At 39.2% G+C, this 18,832-nt stretch overlaps 1 protein-coding gene across 15 annotated transcripts in view; it reads right to left on the bottom strand.

Moving 5' to 3' along the window:
* The window catches only part of QKI (QKI, KH domain containing RNA binding), a 157,544-nt gene extending 139,085 nt beyond the window's left edge, over nt 1-18,459 (bottom strand). For 3 of the 15 annotated variants that reach the window (XM_042025073.1, XM_042025075.1, XM_042025090.1), the window contains exon 1: nt 17,777-18,455. In XM_042025073.1, the coding sequence (XP_041881007.1) occupies nt 17,777-17,918 (142 nt within the window). In that variant the 5' untranslated portion in view covers nt 17,919-18,455. Of the gene's footprint in view, nt 1-15,386; nt 17,109-17,776 lie in introns of those variants that run through there. The other 12 variants (XM_042025079.1, XM_042025080.1, XM_042025086.1 and 9 more) reach the window with 9 other exon arrangements.
* Nucleotides 18,460-18,832: the final 373 nt, after the last annotated feature.

The raw sequence follows: 18,832 nt of genomic DNA, 5'->3' as shown, positions 1-18,832 counted from the left end.
TTGAATCTACTGCAGTCTTAGAACACCAACATAACAAGATTATAAATGCTACTGCATATTTCTCAAGCAAGTTAGGCCACAGCTTTCCCGTGATCAGAAAATAGAGAAATTTATACTGAAAATACATTCTATAGGAACTTTATTCTGTATTTTCTATTGAAAAACGAAAATAACGGTAACAGACAGTCAAGAACTTGCCAACCATTCATTTAATTTTGTTACGAATCTGCACTTTCAGCAAAGGAATATGGATGACTTACTCATTAACTACAGATACTGTGTAGGACAGATTTCCAACAACTGCCAAAATCAGGCTCAACTGTTTTCATCACACAGTGAGTTAATAACCCTTACATCTTCTGTTAATAAGAGTATTACCTCTCAGGAAGCTTTACTTTGCCAAAAAAATAATGAAGTAATAATTAAAAAAAAAAAGAAATAATAAAATCTATCAGAAATTGCTAACAGGTTTAATTTTCTAAAGGGCATAACAAAATTAAATCACGAACAAGAAATGAGCAGCTCCTCTTTCATATACTTGCTATAAAAATTCATCATGTTGGCCAAGAAATTAGGTTATATTTTACCTTAGGGATCATATAACCAAGAGAATCATTCTAACACAGACCTTTACTTCTGATGTCGCTTAAGAGGAAAAGCTGGACCAACAAAACATTTGAAGGAATAACTTTAACAGATGCCACACTCAATGTCTTAAGTGTTCCTATTCTCTTCATCTCAAAGTCTGTATCAAAGTCCAATGCTACTCATTCTTACTCCCACCTGAATGATCACCTCTCAAAGCACTCAAAAGAACAGTCCAAAAGTGTCTTAGTGACTACATTTAGTTCAGTGTCCAATTCAAGTATCTATTTCTAAATTATTATCTGCAATTTTTTCTATGAACAGCTGATAAGCATGCCATCTATCACTAAGTTCCTTATATTTTGTCTTCTCTTTTTAAAATAGTGCTCACCATACATGGGAATCATATTTGTACATTCAGCTCCTAGTTATCATATAGGAAGAACATCAGCATTCGGCACTGCTAAATATAAGGGGTTAATATTTGCTGAAATGTATCAGTCCCGACAACTCTGAAAAATGCAGTGCCGCTATCAGAAATTACATTAACATACTGCTAGAGACTTCCAGTGGGACTTCAAGACCAGTTCAATTATTTAGGGAACTGCTTCAATGCAAATAGTCTTCAAATACAAGGCTATGTGGTTTTTAAATCTCATATCACATTAGGGTTAAATTTGGCATAAGGGGAAGTCTGTGAGGCAGTTGCCAAGTTTCATTTAATTATACATACTAGGTCCTATTTTCTAATAGGAGCAAATATCAAGCAAATAAAGGAACGGATTTTTCCAAAATAGTTATTGTGTAAAGTTTAAGCAGAAGGGGCAGGGTTTTTTTATTTTTAAAAAAACAGTGCAACACTGTAACTAGTTCTTAAATAAAGGAAGAATAAAGCGTCATCCATCTGAACTAAACAGCCCAAGCAAAATACCCTGCAATTCCTGTGTTCTCCTCAATGTCAAAATGGGTGGATAAATTTAAAGCCTGCTCTCTCAGGAGTTGCTTTATAGGCAATTTTCTCCCAGTATCAAGGTCTGCAATTTCCATTTGGCTGCCAGTTTGCGATTAAATTCATCACCTTTATTATAAAAATGTGCTGCACTCCATGGCCTGCTGCACAAGAATCGTAAGGAAGACATTTTTCACTGCTAACAGCAGCATCAGTCCAAGGCAGCCATCACATCCATTCAGACATTAGCATCTCCAATGCAATGTAAGGACCTATCACTCACCTGAAAAAGCCCTAGCAGCAGGTATACCTCAGAGGAACTTCTTCACAGGTGGTACCTGTAGTTCAACTTTTTCAGTAAAAGCCACCATTACAGCTCCTGTGTTAAGTGATTCTAAAAGTCAGCGGTTTAAAAACAAGTATGTTGACGTTAAACTTGCCTACTTGCATTACTCAAAACATTTCTAAGAATGAAATCCATCCTCATACTGCCTACACCTTCACATACACCTTGCACTCCTTACTAAAATACATTTTGGAGCAAGCACTCCACATGAATTTTTTTAATATACATTTTTGTTCATAGTGTCCCTTTCAAAGCGTCCCTTTCTTTCCCACACACTTTGTTCACAAATTTCCACTGATTTTTCCCACCTCCATATGATACATTTTTTCTTAAAAGTTTTTGGACAATCCTGAAAAATACTCAGGAAAAAAAAATACTTATGCTCGCTATGCTATGTGTTTTAAGGTCCTCCTCTGATAACTAAAAGGAAAGGCCCTATCTTCTTCACTTTGCTTCCTTTTTGTAGCACTACCTGAGCTAAGCGAGATGTAATACAAAATTTGTACCTTAAAAACAAAAATATACTACTGAAAGGACAGAGCAGCAAAGCCATAGCTACCAACAGGAGTAAGAGCTAAGTGAAAGCCCCATACCAAATCTTTACGCAGCATGAGAGTTAAATTCATATTGGTTTGGGCTTCATTGAATAAAAGACTTTAAATTACAGTAAAACAAGGAAAGATAGTATGTAATAAGCAATTAAAAATATTAACCTTTAGCATTCAACAAGAAAAGAAGCATAAGAATGTCATTTTAGCATGTGAAACAGCTGTACTGGTCACACTGAAAGGTAATCAAATTGTATTAGAGGTAACCAATCTATATGCACAGCATGACAATTTCACACATTAGGTAATTTAAGTTTTACTCTGCTATCTTAACTAATGCAGTACTTCAAAAGGTGAATTTTTCACCATGTCCACTAGTTTTCAAAAATATTTTGTTATCAGATAAACAAACAGTATCTCATACAAAGCTGATGTACCTGAATAGTCAATCTATCTTCTTAAGTCATTTCACTTTATGTGGCCACATTAAGTGAAGATAACATTCAAAAGAATGTTGTTCTGGTTAACTCCTACACGCCTTTAGAAAACGCAAGAAAAATACATTAAACCACAAATCTCTGATACCTAGCTGTCAGAAGTTTAAAAATGAAGTAAATTATGGGCACATACAAACAATTACTAAACCTTGCACAACTGAGATGTTTTGCACTGCACCAGATGGGTCCCATGAAATGAAATGAAAGTGCCATCTAGACTTCAGGGACTAATAAAAGGCAGGTATTGCATGGCATTAGCAGCACTGTAAACTGGAGAAATTACCTGACAAGCCATTTGTTGAACATGAACTCTAAAATTCAAAATTAAACAACCAAAGGCTCATTAGGCCTATTTGTCTACAAATTAACTTAAATTGCAACAAAAACTGGCAAACATTTGTTCACATTGCAGAATAATACCAGAAACTCTCTTTTGGCAATAAAAAATGGCATCTTGTCACACTGTAACTATTTGGTTTCCACTGCAATGCAGCATAGAAAGGAGATTTCAACTCAACTTTACTGAAAACAATAGCTTGGTATTTGCAAGCTGAAGTTCCGATTATTTCACAGCCCAGTACATTCAACAGTTGGCACAACAAGCTCCGGGACCATTCGATGAAATTATCAACTAGATAAGATAATGCAGCATCAGTGTTTACCTCTTGCCATTACAGCAAAAGTTGAGATTGGAGCTTTTCTAACTGAAGCTATAATGAAAGAAGGACTACTGTTTTGTCATAATCTGGAGAATTAACTAAAACGCGTTTTATTATAAAAGAAGATGCTCTGCAAGACGCCAACAGATATCAGACAACAGGCAACAACCAGCACAAAAAAAAAAAAATTCCATGTGCAAGTTTGCATTACTATATCCACCATGTTCCATAAGTAAATTTCAATGCTGCATTTTAAGAAATGCAAATATTCATTTTGCTTCCTGTCAAATATAAAAATCTATTTACATTACTTATTAAAACCAGATAGTTTTATTTTTAACAAACACACTTAAAATTAAAGATTTACAATGCTGAAGTTTCTAATGTACATGTTCTTCATTCACAAAGAGAACATTTTAGTTCATCGAAGTTCAGTAGATTCTCCCCTCCACCCTTTTGGCTTTACACTACAGCAACCTGATGTATTACTTTTAATTCCATTAGAAAAAATAAGTAATTCTAATGATATTAAATTTTGCCCATAGAGACATTTATTACTCACTAAGCACTTCCTACTACTATAAGGGAGAGGTATTAACAAGCACCACTACCACAAAAGGGAGGGGGGAAGGGAGAGAGCACAGGAGATAGACAGTACTCATGTCTATATACACACATGGTAGAAACAGACAGAGAATATTAAAACAAAACTAATATTTATTTTAACAGTCTGGTAGCCAAGATCTCTGCTACTTGCATAATTAAAATGTTGAAGATAATCTAAGTTTTTATGGAGTAGCTACAGAATCATCAATTTTCTCTTCAGCTGACAAACAAACTGACTGAAGAACAGCCTCTTTTAGGAACAAACTTAACAAGTTGAAAAAGTGCAAGCCACCACAGAAATTAAACATCCAATATTGAAACAGAATGCTAAGTTTAATTCACGTAATTTTTTAGCTTTTTACAGGCTTCTAACACAGCACAGATTTCAATTATATTAGTTCCATCTATCTCTTCAATCCACCAGAAAAGATCTTACAAATTAAGCACTTATATTCAGGATTGATTTAAAGAACACACTTATTACATTAGCATGATCTATACCTTGACTAGTATGTATTAAACATGTTACAACCTCTTCTGTAAGTTCTTTTTTTCCCAAGCTCATTTATCACTAACACTGAACAACAGGTTCTATCAGCTCATAAAGCTGTCTATTGTGGGGAAAAAGTTGGGGAGGGAGGGGGGCGAGAAACAACCTCAAACATTTCTTGAAATGTTTACAGCTAAAGGTACTTGAGCATCTGAAACTGGCTTTAATATCCTTGTCCACAAATTACAATAGTGTGGCTACTTTAATGGAATTTAAATTGAAAGGTTCAGATGCCCTAAAGACAGTTTACTACTGAAATTATTCTATAATAATAGCATACCTATTTGAATTTAGTAGGTTACATCTCTTATACGTACTTTTGGCAATTAACATCTTAATATTTTGGAGCTCCAATGTTGCAAACTGGACTCTATAGATTACTATAATTAGATTCTCTACATCTCATCTGGGAAAAACATCATCATGCTCACTAGCTCAGTAAATATATAACATCAGGAAGTCTTAAAGTAAGAATAAAGGCTGATAGGTGAAACAAGTTTCAATACATATAATGGTGAACACTATTTTATTTTGTGGTCTTCTTGAAGTTTCTTGTTTCAAATTTTTATTTCAGTCCACAGCCAAGGACAATTACTATAATGGAAATGCCCTTACATCAGTGGTCTTCAACTTTTTTCACTTACATAACAACAAAAAGTTGCCAAAAAAGGTGAAAGCCCAGTGTAGCCTATTTAAATCTCCCTATAACAGACTTCCTTTTTCTCTGTTATCTGCAGCAACTCTTCATATGCAGTGAGTCTGCAAACAGTAGATTGAAAAACACCATTCTGGTAACTCATACTGTTTTTCACTTAGCTCCACTAACTTTGCTAACAAAAAAAGATGCTGTCTACTTCAGGGAGAAAGTGGTCTCAAAGGTCTCATGTCAAAGACTATTTTGTTTCCATGCAATTTCCAAATACAACCCCCTTCAGTTCAGGAAAAAAAAATCTGTTTGATGTTACTTTTTGTGCCAGTGACTACACTACAGTTTCGCTGATGGTGCTGCAAAATAAATACACCTGGCTTCGTAATTCTTTTCTATGTCAGAACAGGTATGGGCAAGGAATGGCTGGAGTGGCTCAGTGTGACAAGCATGAGAAAAAATAGTATAGGTTGCATTGGAAAAAGACACTACATGCAGCGGAAATCTTGATTAGATTGAACATTAACTTCAATATAAAAATCTCCATCTCTCATACGTGTAATGCATAATCTCAGAACATTTGAAGGCTAAGTAAATTGTCGTATTATTTTTGTAAATTAGTAACACTTTCTGAGCAAAAAAGACATGTCAAATCTCAAGGAAATACATTCTGATTTTTCTGTTCCTTTCATATAATAATCTGTTTAATGCAGCAGTTTCAAAACTAACATACAATACAATTTTTGCAGGTACTTACACAGTAACATGTTTTTAAAATGTACTGTGTCCTTTCTATTAATTTTTTCATTATACCAACATCAATAGTTGCATACTATTGCACTCATATTTGTGGCATTAAGTTTCATTAATTAGCTCAACAGCCTGGAGATTATCCAGGTTTCATTCCTAGCAATATTTAGCAATTCCTTCACTTTCCATGGAGGGAAAAGAAGTCCCAACTTTCCATGGTAGGGGAGGGTGTGGGAAAAGATAAAAGCTTATAGCAGGTTAAGTTGTGCTTCAGCTGTATTACATCCTATGAGAAACCACTCACCCATGACTAGACTAAGAAAAAAAGTTCCTTAAATGTTAGTGCTTTATTAGTATCCCATCTTTTATCTGAAATTTAAAACTAAGAGCACAAAATAAAAGTTTGAAGAAGGAGACATCACAATATACTTCCAATTATTCATGAATACATTTTAGTTATTAACAACTCCTCAAAACTTTCAGCAGCCCAGATGCTAAATCCAGAAAAGCATACTAGAAATGTAGTTTAATCTGTGCAACGATTTATACTATAAAATACCATTACACTATACTAGTTATGACTGCTATACAACATACTGAAATGTTTCTTTGATACAGATTTCAGTACTGAATTGTGCTCAGGGCTCCAAAAGCCTGTACATACCGGTTTAGTAACCTAAAGTCAATCAACAGTCAGAAAAAAATCCATATGAGGAGCCCGAATAAAGTAGAAGACTTGAATATTATTACTTTAAACTGTTCTCCATGTATCAAGTGTTCAACAATATAACAAAAAGCAGTCAAAAACAATTCTGTTACAAACCATACTAAATGGGATTAGAAAGACCTGTGCACATGACAAAAACCACTTAGTTATGCTATTAGGCTGATGGAAGAAAATCCCCCCTCCAAATCCCAACTATTTTCTTTATCCTGAAACGGAAAAAATTAAAAATTAAAACTGAAAGTAACCAGTAATTGAAGTAACAAAGTAACTGAAAGCCATGAGCTCTAAGAAAGGCTAACACAGAACGTGAAGGAAAATTAAGTCCAGAATAAACTAAATCTGCCTCAAAATTAATTTATGCAAATTTTTGATGCCATATAAGGTTGCTGAGCCTGCAAAGATGAAGGGAAGTTCACAAGTCTGTCTTCAAAACATAACTCACATTTATCAATAATAAAGACTGATGTAATCTTTTTCAATGAATTAAAAAAGCGGTTGTCCATCTGTCATTTTAAGCTGTTGAATTTCATAACCTTTTTGGACTGTAGAAGGGACACGTTTCTTTTTCTTCTCTCTTCAGCTGAGCAAAAGCATTCGGTCCCTCCTCACTTAATTACTCAGCGTACACCTAAATACCAACTGCCATCCCTCAACACCCCAGCGCTGGCTGGAGCAGCCATCTACTGCAGCATCCATTTCTCTCCAATTCATCATCGTCAGCTTTCTTGCTGACACTCTTCAGAGCTGCCTAGCTGATGAATTGCTCTGTTATTCATCCTATGTTAATCCGAGGCTGACGCAAGAATACCTTGCTGAAGACACTTAACAGTATTAAAATTCAGCACTACCAAGTGCCCTCAGTGTGCATTAAACCTCCCATTTGGAACCAACATGATTCCTCATGAACAGTTATGAATAAAAGATACAGTTACTAAATCAATAGACACTAAGTTTATGTACCCCATCACCTATAGACAAAGCTTCCACACAGTCCCTTCCTTCCCTGGAAGCTACACCTGAATTATTCGAAGTTGGAAATACCTGGATACATACAGAATTTAACCTCAATTAACCCTACAATTAAGATGATATCGAGATGTTTTCCCCCTCCTCCCCCTCAAAATGTCAGTATGTATCTTAAATGCCACAGGTCTCTAAAAAAGTTTTTGAAGTTTGTAACCTTAAAAAGCTTTTCTCAAAAAAACCAGTTGTTCTTTTTTTCCCTCCGAAGGTGGATTTGATCTTTAGGTAATGTTTTCTCTGGGTTTGTTTTTTTTTTTTTTTTTTGGTTGGTTGGTTTGTTTTTTTTTTAATATAAAGAACTGTGCTAGTCTTGTCACAAAAATAAAATTTATCCACAGAATGAACACAAAACCACTGCAAGAAATTTCAAAATATGACTCAAATCTCTCTAAACATGTTATTAAAACAGCCAAATATAATTCCCTTCTATACACAATTACAGTCACTGATTTTATACCTGAGATACTAAAGTATCATTCTCCCTCTGAAGATGTTTTAATACACATATAATCAATCTTCCTGATAGAACCTTGGTTAGAATTCATTTCTGATCCCTACCACATCATCTGTGCTCAGATTTTGTTCAAGTCTATTTGAGCACAAAGTTGACATAACTACATGAAAAGTGGGAACAAAAGAATGTGCATAACGAGTCCTGCTTCAGGTTGATTCAGAGGCAGTATCAGATTTCCATAAAAGCCTCCAGTGATTTAAAGCAGCAGTAATTCCCTTGTAAACTGACTGTATACGAGCCTCTCTGACTATACTTATCTTTATAGATGATAAGATACTTAAGCAATTAAAGAACTATCAACAACTTGTCTCTACCAACGTCTAACACACACACCACTTTCTCACTGCACAGCCAATCTTCACAGCAAAAACATCACACTTTAAACAAGACAGCTGGGCCTATTACAGCATTTTAACCTTCAACTTTAGCACACAAACCAACTGTTACGAGAACACGCCTGACAACAGATTGTACATGTAGTATTTAGGCAAAGTTATTCTGTAAGTTTGGGCGGGGGTTGATGACTGAGACAACTTACTGAGAAACTGTCCATGTTGCTTTATGCTGGAGGGGTGCAGCTCATGCTCCTTCAAATTGAGACAAACCGAAACTAACTAAAAGCAGTATGATCAGCAATACCGCTCAAAAGCAAACAGCATCGGGTCAGAGCATTGTTTTCTTGTGTTCTCCTCCTCCCTGTTCCTGCACAGAAACCTAAGATATTCACAGCAAAGAAAAGTGGATTTGGCTTGCTCTGCATCTAAAAGTTGAAAATTATGCATCAACTTTTAATATAATTATTTGCAGGTTATTAGATTAAGCTGCACTGAGAAGAATATTAACTGATTTGCTACTGCTTTGAAGTCTGATAAATAAATGGAAGCATTATGCAACATGAGCTGAATGCTTTGGTTTAGCTGCCATTTAAACACATGAACCAGAACATTAAGTTCGTATTAATACTTGTGCTAGCAGATCTGTTGCTTACTTTTTAAAATTTCAGGCACCTGCCATCTCCTACACATTAATGAAAAAAATATACCGTAGCTAGGAAAGGACAGTTTGACCAGCTAATGGTTACAGAGATTTCTAAATCAGTTCTTTAATCAGAATTAGAAAAAAAATACCAAGAAGGTTCATTATTTCAACAGCTAAAGGATTTAAAGAATTCAGCAAAGTCTGACTTCCATCTAGTGTCAGCTAGTCTGCAAATAAGCACATCCTTAAAATTCTGAATGGACCAGATCCACAATCAGTGGACATCAATCGGGAGCTTCAGACTTTTAAGTAAATGTTTAAGCAAATGCAGTTCCCTCCCCACGGCACTGCTCTACATCGTCACTATCGAGCCACCTCAGCCACTGTGCCAACACAACTACTCTGAGATCACATATGGGGAGTGAGATCACAGCTCTGAGCCATCTGAAAAGAAAGCCAGCACCACACAAAAACAAACTCAAAAAAACCCCTGACCAGTACAGAATATCAGCTGACCTTTTAAGCCAGAAACTGATCCACCAGATAAGGGTATAAAGTACTGTATTATCTTCCCCTGTCTCTGCACTGACATCAGCAGCCATTCTGATGCATTACTCCCTAGATTACGTAGAAGTAACTTCCCAGCAAAGTAACAAGATTTTAATTGCTTATCATGCCGGGATGTTTTTACTTTTCAAATCAAGTCTTAAAGACACACCAACATTTATAAGGTTATACACCACTGAAGTGTTAACTGTTCCAGCTGTTAATACCCTCAGATTTCAGTGAGTTATCACGCAAAGTGCTTCATGGTTTATCCCTTCTAAAAACGGGTATCCTGAGCACCTTCCCACATGGGCACTTCCTGCAGCACTGCAATTACAGTACAAAGTATCAAAACCTCGCTCTGGTACTGGAAACACAGAAAATCCCTCAAACTACAGAATGGAGCAAAGCAAAAGGATCCAAGTGCAGACGCAAAACAGTCAAAAATATTTTTTAAAGCAATTAAAAAAATTGACTTCCAGGGTGCTACTCAACTATGCACCACCAAAAACATTAAAACACATCAATAGCTACCTACTGCCATTCCCCTTCAAAAGAAAAATTTTTTGCACTGAACTGAAAAACAAAATTTACTATTTGACACCAAGTACAAAAAAAAATCAATTCTCAAATGAAAAGTAACTGAAAATGTATTTTCAATTTCTACACTATTTCAAACCATGAGAATAAAATAAATAAAAAATCCCATTAGTATTACCACACTCATTCCCACCACTGACACCTGCTAAAATAACTGCAGAGATCACAAAAGCTGCAACTTCAAGTGCCAAACTCAGACAACAGAGGTTTAAGTAACACAACTCCATTTTAACTTGTGCTGTCTTGTTCTCAGACACGCAGCTAGCCTGCAAAAGATACTTTCTAATGGAAGCAAGAATAACGAAGTGGAGGAGCACCTCTGCTAATGAAGCCAGATATTATTTCTCTTTAGTGTTGTCACAGCTGTTTTGTTCATTCGTGCATAAATTGTCTCAAAAAATCTAAGCTCTGCTATTAAAAAGCTAACTCCACTTCCATGAAATGTTTCCAAGAAAAACAACCAAAAGAAACACAAACCTGGACATTACTTTGACTGCATTGTACAGGGTTACACAGGGTATTTTCTGAAGTCAAAAGTAAAAATGTAACGTTGCCTAACTTTCAGCAACCCCACTCTTTGTCTTAGCAAAGCAAAGGTATATAATTCAGACCATAAACATTACACCTATTAGCTGTTTCAGGATTCAAACAGTAGTTTCGATGTACCTCACAAGCACCGATCCTCCTGTTAGCAAGCCACAGGTGCAGCTTGTGTGGCACTTCTACTGACATAACCAACTGCATAGTGAGATTAAAAACACTGGCAGTTTTATTGTTCTTACTAGTTTTCTAAGCACTGGGTTATTAAATTTCTGTAAAATGTCAAAATCAACAGAAGATCTTCATAGTTCGCATTCTGACTAAAATCAATACAGAAAAATTCACACAGCACAAATGAGAAGTCGTGAGTTATGTTTCAATAAAGACAAGGGTCAGCGAGTGAGGTCATTTCATTAGTTCACAACTTTCCTGGCAAGGCATTTCCCCCATCTCCCCCCTCTCCCGCCCCCCCCAACATTCCATATAAGCAGTCAAATATAAACCATCAGTTTCCATGGCAGACTCCTGCTGTACTTCAATCAGCCTGAGCTGTCAGGATGGTCTGATAATTAACATTAACACAGGTCTATCCTGTCGGCCACAGAAATATACCAGACCAGTGTCTAATAATACATCTAATTAATAGGATACCTGCATCAGCGTGCATTCTCAAAAATGGAGAACACTTTACTGTTACAGACAGCAATTAAAAACAATTCAAATGTACTTGCTTTTCTAACGAAGTCTACACAACTCAAATCACTGTAAGCATCCCATTCCTGTCCTGGCATTGTATAGTGTACTCAAGAGGAAAAAAAGTTTTAGTCTAAGAATGACTGAAACAGATAACCTAGTCAAAAACATTACTAACCCACAAAACTCACCATCCACTTCATGACTAGCCTTCTCTTCACACCCACAGCACCCATCAAACATAAGTAATTTCTTTCCATCTTTTGATGCGCGTAAACTTCATTTTCATAATCAGGACATTCTAAGCGCTCTCTTAAAATCTGTAGAGTTTTTCTCAATTGGTGGTGGTTGGTTTAGGGTTTTTTTTTCCCCTTTTACTACAACATTAACCAATACACCTCCAGTTCTTCCCCTTGTGCATTACGAAAGTGCTGCGTGCCATGCCACTCCCTAAAGTAATCGGCACTTGGTCAGTTTTTCTAACCATAGCAAGAGATTTTTGTATGACACCAGTTATTTTTGAAATTACTGCATTCAATTTCAGAGGAGGAAAATGCAACTCAATTCCAACCTTAATGAACAAGTAGCACTAAACAAAAACAGTAAATTTGAACAGGCCTCTTCCAGTTTAACAAGTCAGCACCTCCTGCATAGAACTAAGTCTACTGTGGCTATTCTTATTTAAAAAAACCAAACACCCTAAGACAGATATTTTAACAAGCAATTATTGGTAAGCTTTCAAAGCATGAGCTTAAAATAACTGTTTTACTAACTTAAAACTTGTTATCAGTTAAAAAAATACCCTTTTTTTAGTTACAAGCCAGGTGACTGCAATCCTATAAATGCTACAGATACAGCCCCAAAAATAACGTATTTTAAAAAGAACTGAACTGTTGCCGTTTTAAATATTTTCCACAAGCCAAAAAAAACCGCCACACTTATTTCTTAAGTGCAATGGAGCTTTTGGTTTGATGTTATAAGAGGCTGTGCCAAGGTATTAAACCCACTCCCCCCCTCCGCCAAAAAATAACCAAACACCCTCACCCCAAAATAGCTCTCACAAGGTTTTTGAATACAAGTTCTAGAAGCATTACAATCTTGTTATTACAACACATTCATAAATCAGAAAAACACCTCAGACCATTAAATTTTAGAGATTATTAAAGAACCAAATTCAAAAGAGTACTAATGATAAACAGCACACAAACAATACTCAATGCTCTTGTGGCATGCTGTTTTGACAATTTTAACATTAATACACCAAGTTTAAAAATTAGTCTGAGACTCTCTCGGCAAACACCTTTCATAACAACTTTATCCCAAAGAATATTCATTCCTGAATATTGCATAAAGAAGCACATTTTAAATGAAATAATGGAGGCTTATTGCAAGACCTGATACAACTGAAAAAACTGACATGCTAATGTGGCCAGTGCCCCTCCATCAAATCTGACAAGTCAGCAAAACCCTAGCTAAGCTGCATTTACATAATCACAAACAATAAGGTCATGTACAAAAGTAACTAGATAACTTCTCAGAGAGAATTCATTTACAACACCAGAACACAGTTCTTCAGCCTTACTTCAAGCAGACGTTTTGGCTCATAGAACTGGACTGACACAAAAACTGCACTCTTGAGCACTGGGCCCTCCAAGTTCACATGCACTTTTCTCAGTGAGCAAATTAAACAGAGAGCACAATATTCAAGAAAAAATGATCCTCATATTGTCTACTTAGATGTTTTTACACTAGGTTTACTACACCTGGTAGACAAAAAAGAGGCAGCCTATTTGACACAAAATTAAATTTACCTCCAATAGGTAGATGCATGGTTTAATTTACATTTAAATGTAGACATGCTTTTAAGTCACCTTCAACGCAGTTTTGAAGGGAAGATGTAAGTTTTTGAGGTATAGGTTACCAAGGCAAAATGAATTCTTCATAAAGTCCGCCTCAATCTCTTTTTGAAAACAGTTCAGACCACAGATCTGATCTGTGTACAGTCCGATCAGGTGCAAGAGTCTAACCACTTACAGGTTCAAGAAAACAAAATGTAAATTTAAAAATTAAGACTACTCAGATCTCAGTTAATAGTTCAGGCACATTTGTTCACAGCCTCCTGAAAGGACACAACTGAAGTACCTCATTAAATTCAATCTGTCAGCGTGCTACTGAGGACTTTGAAATGTCCAATTTAGTTTTTAAAAATAGTGCAAGAAAATTAGTACAACTCTATTCACTGTCCACAAAGAGGATTATTAAAATATACAAGTTGTCAGAAAAAAAACAATCTAGGTTAAGATCATAAAAGTTAGTATCTCAGAAGCTTAAGCAGAAAAAAAAAAATCAAAAAAAAAAAATCAGGTCACATTTGATGGTGCAAACAATTACAGGAAATACAGCCTATTCCACATTCAGGAAGAACCCTCTCTTCCCACAGGTTTGCACTAGTCTGATAAAAACAATTCAGCTTCCTAGTTATTATGATGTGCTCTTTAAACATCCTTGTTAATCCACAGAAGCCTTATTTACACATAAGAAGTTAAAAGCACGCATATGGAAAAATAACCGTAACCTAAACAAAACTGTGACTTTCACATTTTATGACAGTAGTTTTTATTAAAAAAAAAAAAAAAGGTTTCCCAATACACTTCTTACATTTAAGCTAATCTTCAAAAACAAAATGGTGCAAGACAGAGACCATCTACTAAGTTAAGCACTAAAATTTTCAAAGATCAAAAAGTAGGATAGAGTTCAGAAAGGAAAACATGTTTTGGATAATACACATAGCGTAGAAATGCCCCCCAAAAAGGCAGATGTATATTCTGTAACCTAACCGGATTAGATGTACTGTTCACCTTCACAGGTCCCTTTCTATCTCTTGTTGCACACAGTTACAAGAAGTCATCACAACAGAAGCCCCTTTGAGCTCTGTTTTTAAATACTGACATGGCATGTAACAATAAATAAATAATAATAAAAAAACCCACCCTAGCATTCCAGTAGGGAAAGCAATCCCATCTTTTATTTGTTTGAATTCTTAGGGCTGTGACTTTATTTCTTCATTTTGATCAGCACACAAAATAAAAAACAATGGCTGATCATAATATTATTCTTCTCAAGTATAAACAAAACCTTCAGGAAAATGGTTGTATAGTAACTAAAGAAAAAAACCCCACCTACCTAAAGCACAAAACAACAAACTAGAAGAAGCAAATCAAATGACAGGGTGGAGGAGGCAAAGAGGGAACGTGAACCCCGTAACTTTATTTTTAGATTATATATACCTATATATACACACACTTGCCCCATATACTTGGTATTCTCAAGGGTGCCAGGAAACAACTGATGAAACTATGAAATAATACACTTTTAAGTTAAGCAAATTAAATCCTGCAGATTTTTCTAGCAAACCTGTAATTCGCTATTACTAAACTCCTCTGCTGGAGGATGTCAGTGGAGCATAGAGTTCAAGACATTTAACACAGCCCCCACTGGTAACCACGATAGGTGTTTTACAGCAAAACAGTTATTCGAACTCCTCGGCTGTTCATTGCTACTGCCCATTCCACCTATGTAATACTGCCTGGAAGCATACAATACATGGAAGTCCATGCAAATACAGATACCTGCACAAATCCACAAGTATTTTGTCATTCTTTGCCGTCGATTTGATAATTTTACTGCCCGAGTCAATACTCGGTGCTCGCGGAATTACGCCTCAGAAAAAAAAATAACTGGCGCCCCTTAGTGTTCAAATTTTGAAGTCTTGAAGCAATTTACTAGATTTGCATGAAACATTTTTTTCAACATTCCAAAAAGTTTTCTGCCTCCACAATACTTCCACCCAATTGCCAACGTAAACAGGAAAAGCAGAAAAGCTTAAAGGGATAGCAGGCTTCTTCCAGAGACCATTTAGGAACACAGAGAGTCTTTTATTTGCTTTTCTTTTGAAGAAGAGCGTGAAGAATAGTTCCAACACAGTCCTTAAACTTTTTCAGCAAGTGTCTCAAGAGCCCTCGTTTTGGAACTCCAATACTTTGGAAACAGACTTCCAGAGTTTTCAGTATTTCAAAATATATGACAAGATGTATTTCAGGCATTCCTTTTTCAGTGTCCTTTTCACATCGGGAAATGTTTTTCTTCCTTTTGTTCTCTGAAAATAAAAAAACAGCTTCAGGCCTCCTCTGGCCAAATACATTACATTGAAGAGATTCAGGAATTTAAAAATCCATTATCAAGCCTCTGAAAGGCTCATTTGTGCTATAAAGGAGTCTTCTCAGTCAAGTTTCTTCTTGGTGTTTTTTGTAAATCTACCTACTCTGAAGAGGTTGTTCACTGTGGTGACCAAGAACATAAGTTTTAAATAGTTTTGCTTTTCATGTCCATATTTGCTCTAATGTAAATTCAAACTCCTCCAAGTGTCTTGAAAATAAAAACAGATGGTCCTACTATAATGCTTCCCACAATCCATATTTCAGTATTCTTCACCCTTTGTTTGGGGTTTTTTAAACTCCTCTATCACTTATTTCCGAAGGTAGCATTTTCTCAACATGCTATTTTTGTGTCGTACTACAGTCGCTATCTCATTTTTACAGTCTTGGCAGAGGGCGGGGAGTTGTTCTACCAAATATAACCAGTTCTTTCATCTTCCGAGGTCAACAACTTCCCAAACTTCTTTTAGTGAGGTGGAATACATCCGCAAACAAGAACCCCAACTCAAAATCTCGAAAATCAGTACTTCATACTAAGAATCCCAACAAGGTGAAATTGTATAAATAATTTATGGTCATATCATATTCTACTAAGCTATCAAATACTATTAAACAAACAGGTCTAACTCTCCAGAAAGCCTAGGTTTAAATTGGAAGGAAAGGAAATGCCTCTGACAAGAAAAAACAAACCTGTGAACCCGACTATAAGGCGAATTTAAAATACTAAGAACAAGCGTTTCACCTAATTTTTAATACACAGTGGGTCTGTTATTGTAGTGGGAAAACATATGGGACACCGTAACTTCCCAGCTCGTACTTTTCTTTTTAATTTCTAAAATGTGATTATTTATTTATGAAAGCTTAGCCTTAAACAAAGTTACTTAGCGAAAAATTGGGGGGTTGGGGGGGCCTCGCCCCGCGCCAGGAGCGGGTGCGGGGCCGGGATGGACGTTTGGCAGGAGCGGACCAGGCAATTTCGTAATCCTTTTTGTTTCTCCCACTTCACTAAAGTCACACGTAGGAGTCTTTCAAGTTAAGTTTCTTTAAAAGGTAAAGATAGCTGAGAGAACAATTTACTCGCTTCCCTTGAGATATAGGAAAATGTAATTAGTTTGTGGCCAGTTCGGGGTGGGGTGGATCTGGAGGTGAAAAAAGAGCTCAGCCCCCCTCCGCCTTAGTTATTCAAGTCCAAGCAGCTTCCAGAACAGCCAAATCTCGAAACCAAACACCCCCCGCCCCCCCGGCGGGGGCCCTGGGGCCGGGCGGCGGAGCGCTCCGAGGGCGCCGGCAGGACCCCCGTGTCCCCCGCCGCCACGGGAGGGAGGGATGGAGGGAGGGGAGCGCCAGCCGCCAGCCAGCCTTTCCCCTCCTCCCTGCCTTCCCCCAGAGCGCATTCCTGAGCTCCTGTCCTCGTTCCCTCCCTCCGTGCTGTAGTTACCCTTCCCCCGGTTTAAGGAAATAGTGCGGAAAAGGGTTAAAAAAAAAAAAAGGAAAAATAAGGGGGAAAACCCTCCGGGGGGTTCGAGGACCCGTGCGGCCGGGGCTGCCTCTCCCCTCCCACTCGCTCCCCGAGTCCCTCGGCACCGCGCGACGGCGGCCAGAGAGGGGAGAGCCCGCACTTCCCCTTTGTTTTAGGCTCCCCAGCCGGGGCCGGGAGCGTGCGGGGAGCAGCGGGGAGAGCGGAACAGGCCCCGGGCCGCCCCCGTCGCCCGGCCGGGCCGGGCGGCCGAGCGGGATCCCCGGGCCGGGGGAGGCAGGGCAGGGCGGCGGGGCGGGGGAGGGGGCGGCCGGGCGAGTGCTTTTACCTTCGTCCAGCAGCCTCTCGAGGTGGTTGAAGATCCCGCAGAAGTTGGGGAGGCTGCTCATCAGCTTCTTGTCGTTCATCAGCTGCATCAGGTAATCGGGGCTCGGCTTCGGCTTCTCCTTGGTTTCCATTTCCCCAACCATATTCCAAGCCCGCGCAGAGACGGCGAGCGCCCGCAGCAGCTCCGCCGAGCAACGCGACCGCGGCACGGGGCGCCCGGCTGGATCCGGGCGGGCAGGGAGGCGGTGGGGGAGGGGAGGGGGCGGGGAGGGGAGCTTCCCCGAGGAAGGAGGAGAAGGAGGAGGATTCAAATCCGGAGACAAACGCAGACCCGCCGCTGACTCCCAGGGACCGAAAAAAAAGAAAAAAAAAAAGGAAAAAAAAGAGGAAACTCGGTAGAAACCCCCGTGCGGGCTGCGCCCTCCTCTCCGGGCACGAGGACCCGCCGCCGCCGCCTCTCGGTGCCGCCGCCGCTTCCCTGCTCCGTGCGCCCTCGGCCGGCGCAGTCCTCGGTGTGTCCCCCCTCCTCCTCCTCCTCCTCCCTCGCACACACACGCTGAGCCCGGTTCTCCTCTCGGCGCTGCCCCCAGTCTCCGCGGCGGGGGAGGGAGGGAGGGGACGCGCGGGGCGGGCGGGCGCTGCTGGCGCGGCTGCCGCTTCCGAGGAGCCGCCGCCGGTGTCTCCCCGCTGTTGCCGCCGCCGCCGCCGCCGCTGCTGCTGTTGTTGCCGCCGCGCTGCGCCTGGCGTGTCCTCCTCCTCCTCTCCGCCTCCCGCCCGCCCGCCCTCCCGCCGCTGCCGCTGCTGCCGCCGCCGCCGCCTGTGGCTGGTGAGTCTCAGCCCCGCCGCCGCCTCCTCACTTCTCCTCAGTTCGCTCCGGAGTTCGCTTCAGTTCAGGCTGCGCTGGCAGCAGCGGCGGCGGCGGCAGAAGGGGAGGGGGCAGGGCCCGCGGGGGTGGGACACGCCGGGGGCGGGACCAGGGGCGGGGAGGCCGCTGCCCGGCGGCGGCGGCAGCGCCGCTTGGCGGAGCCACAGCCGTCCCTCCCTCCTTGCCTCCCTT

Source organism: Corvus kubaryi, unplaced genomic scaffold (assembly GCF_017639235.1).
Source record: "Corvus kubaryi isolate FWS band 111438036 unplaced genomic scaffold, C.kubaryi_AGA036_p1.0 37266, whole genome shotgun sequence".
Taxonomy (NCBI): domain Eukaryota; kingdom Metazoa; phylum Chordata; class Aves; order Passeriformes; family Corvidae; genus Corvus; species Corvus kubaryi.
The sequence above is the reverse complement of the archived record's forward strand: the minus strand, read 5'-3'. Positions and strand labels throughout refer to the sequence as shown.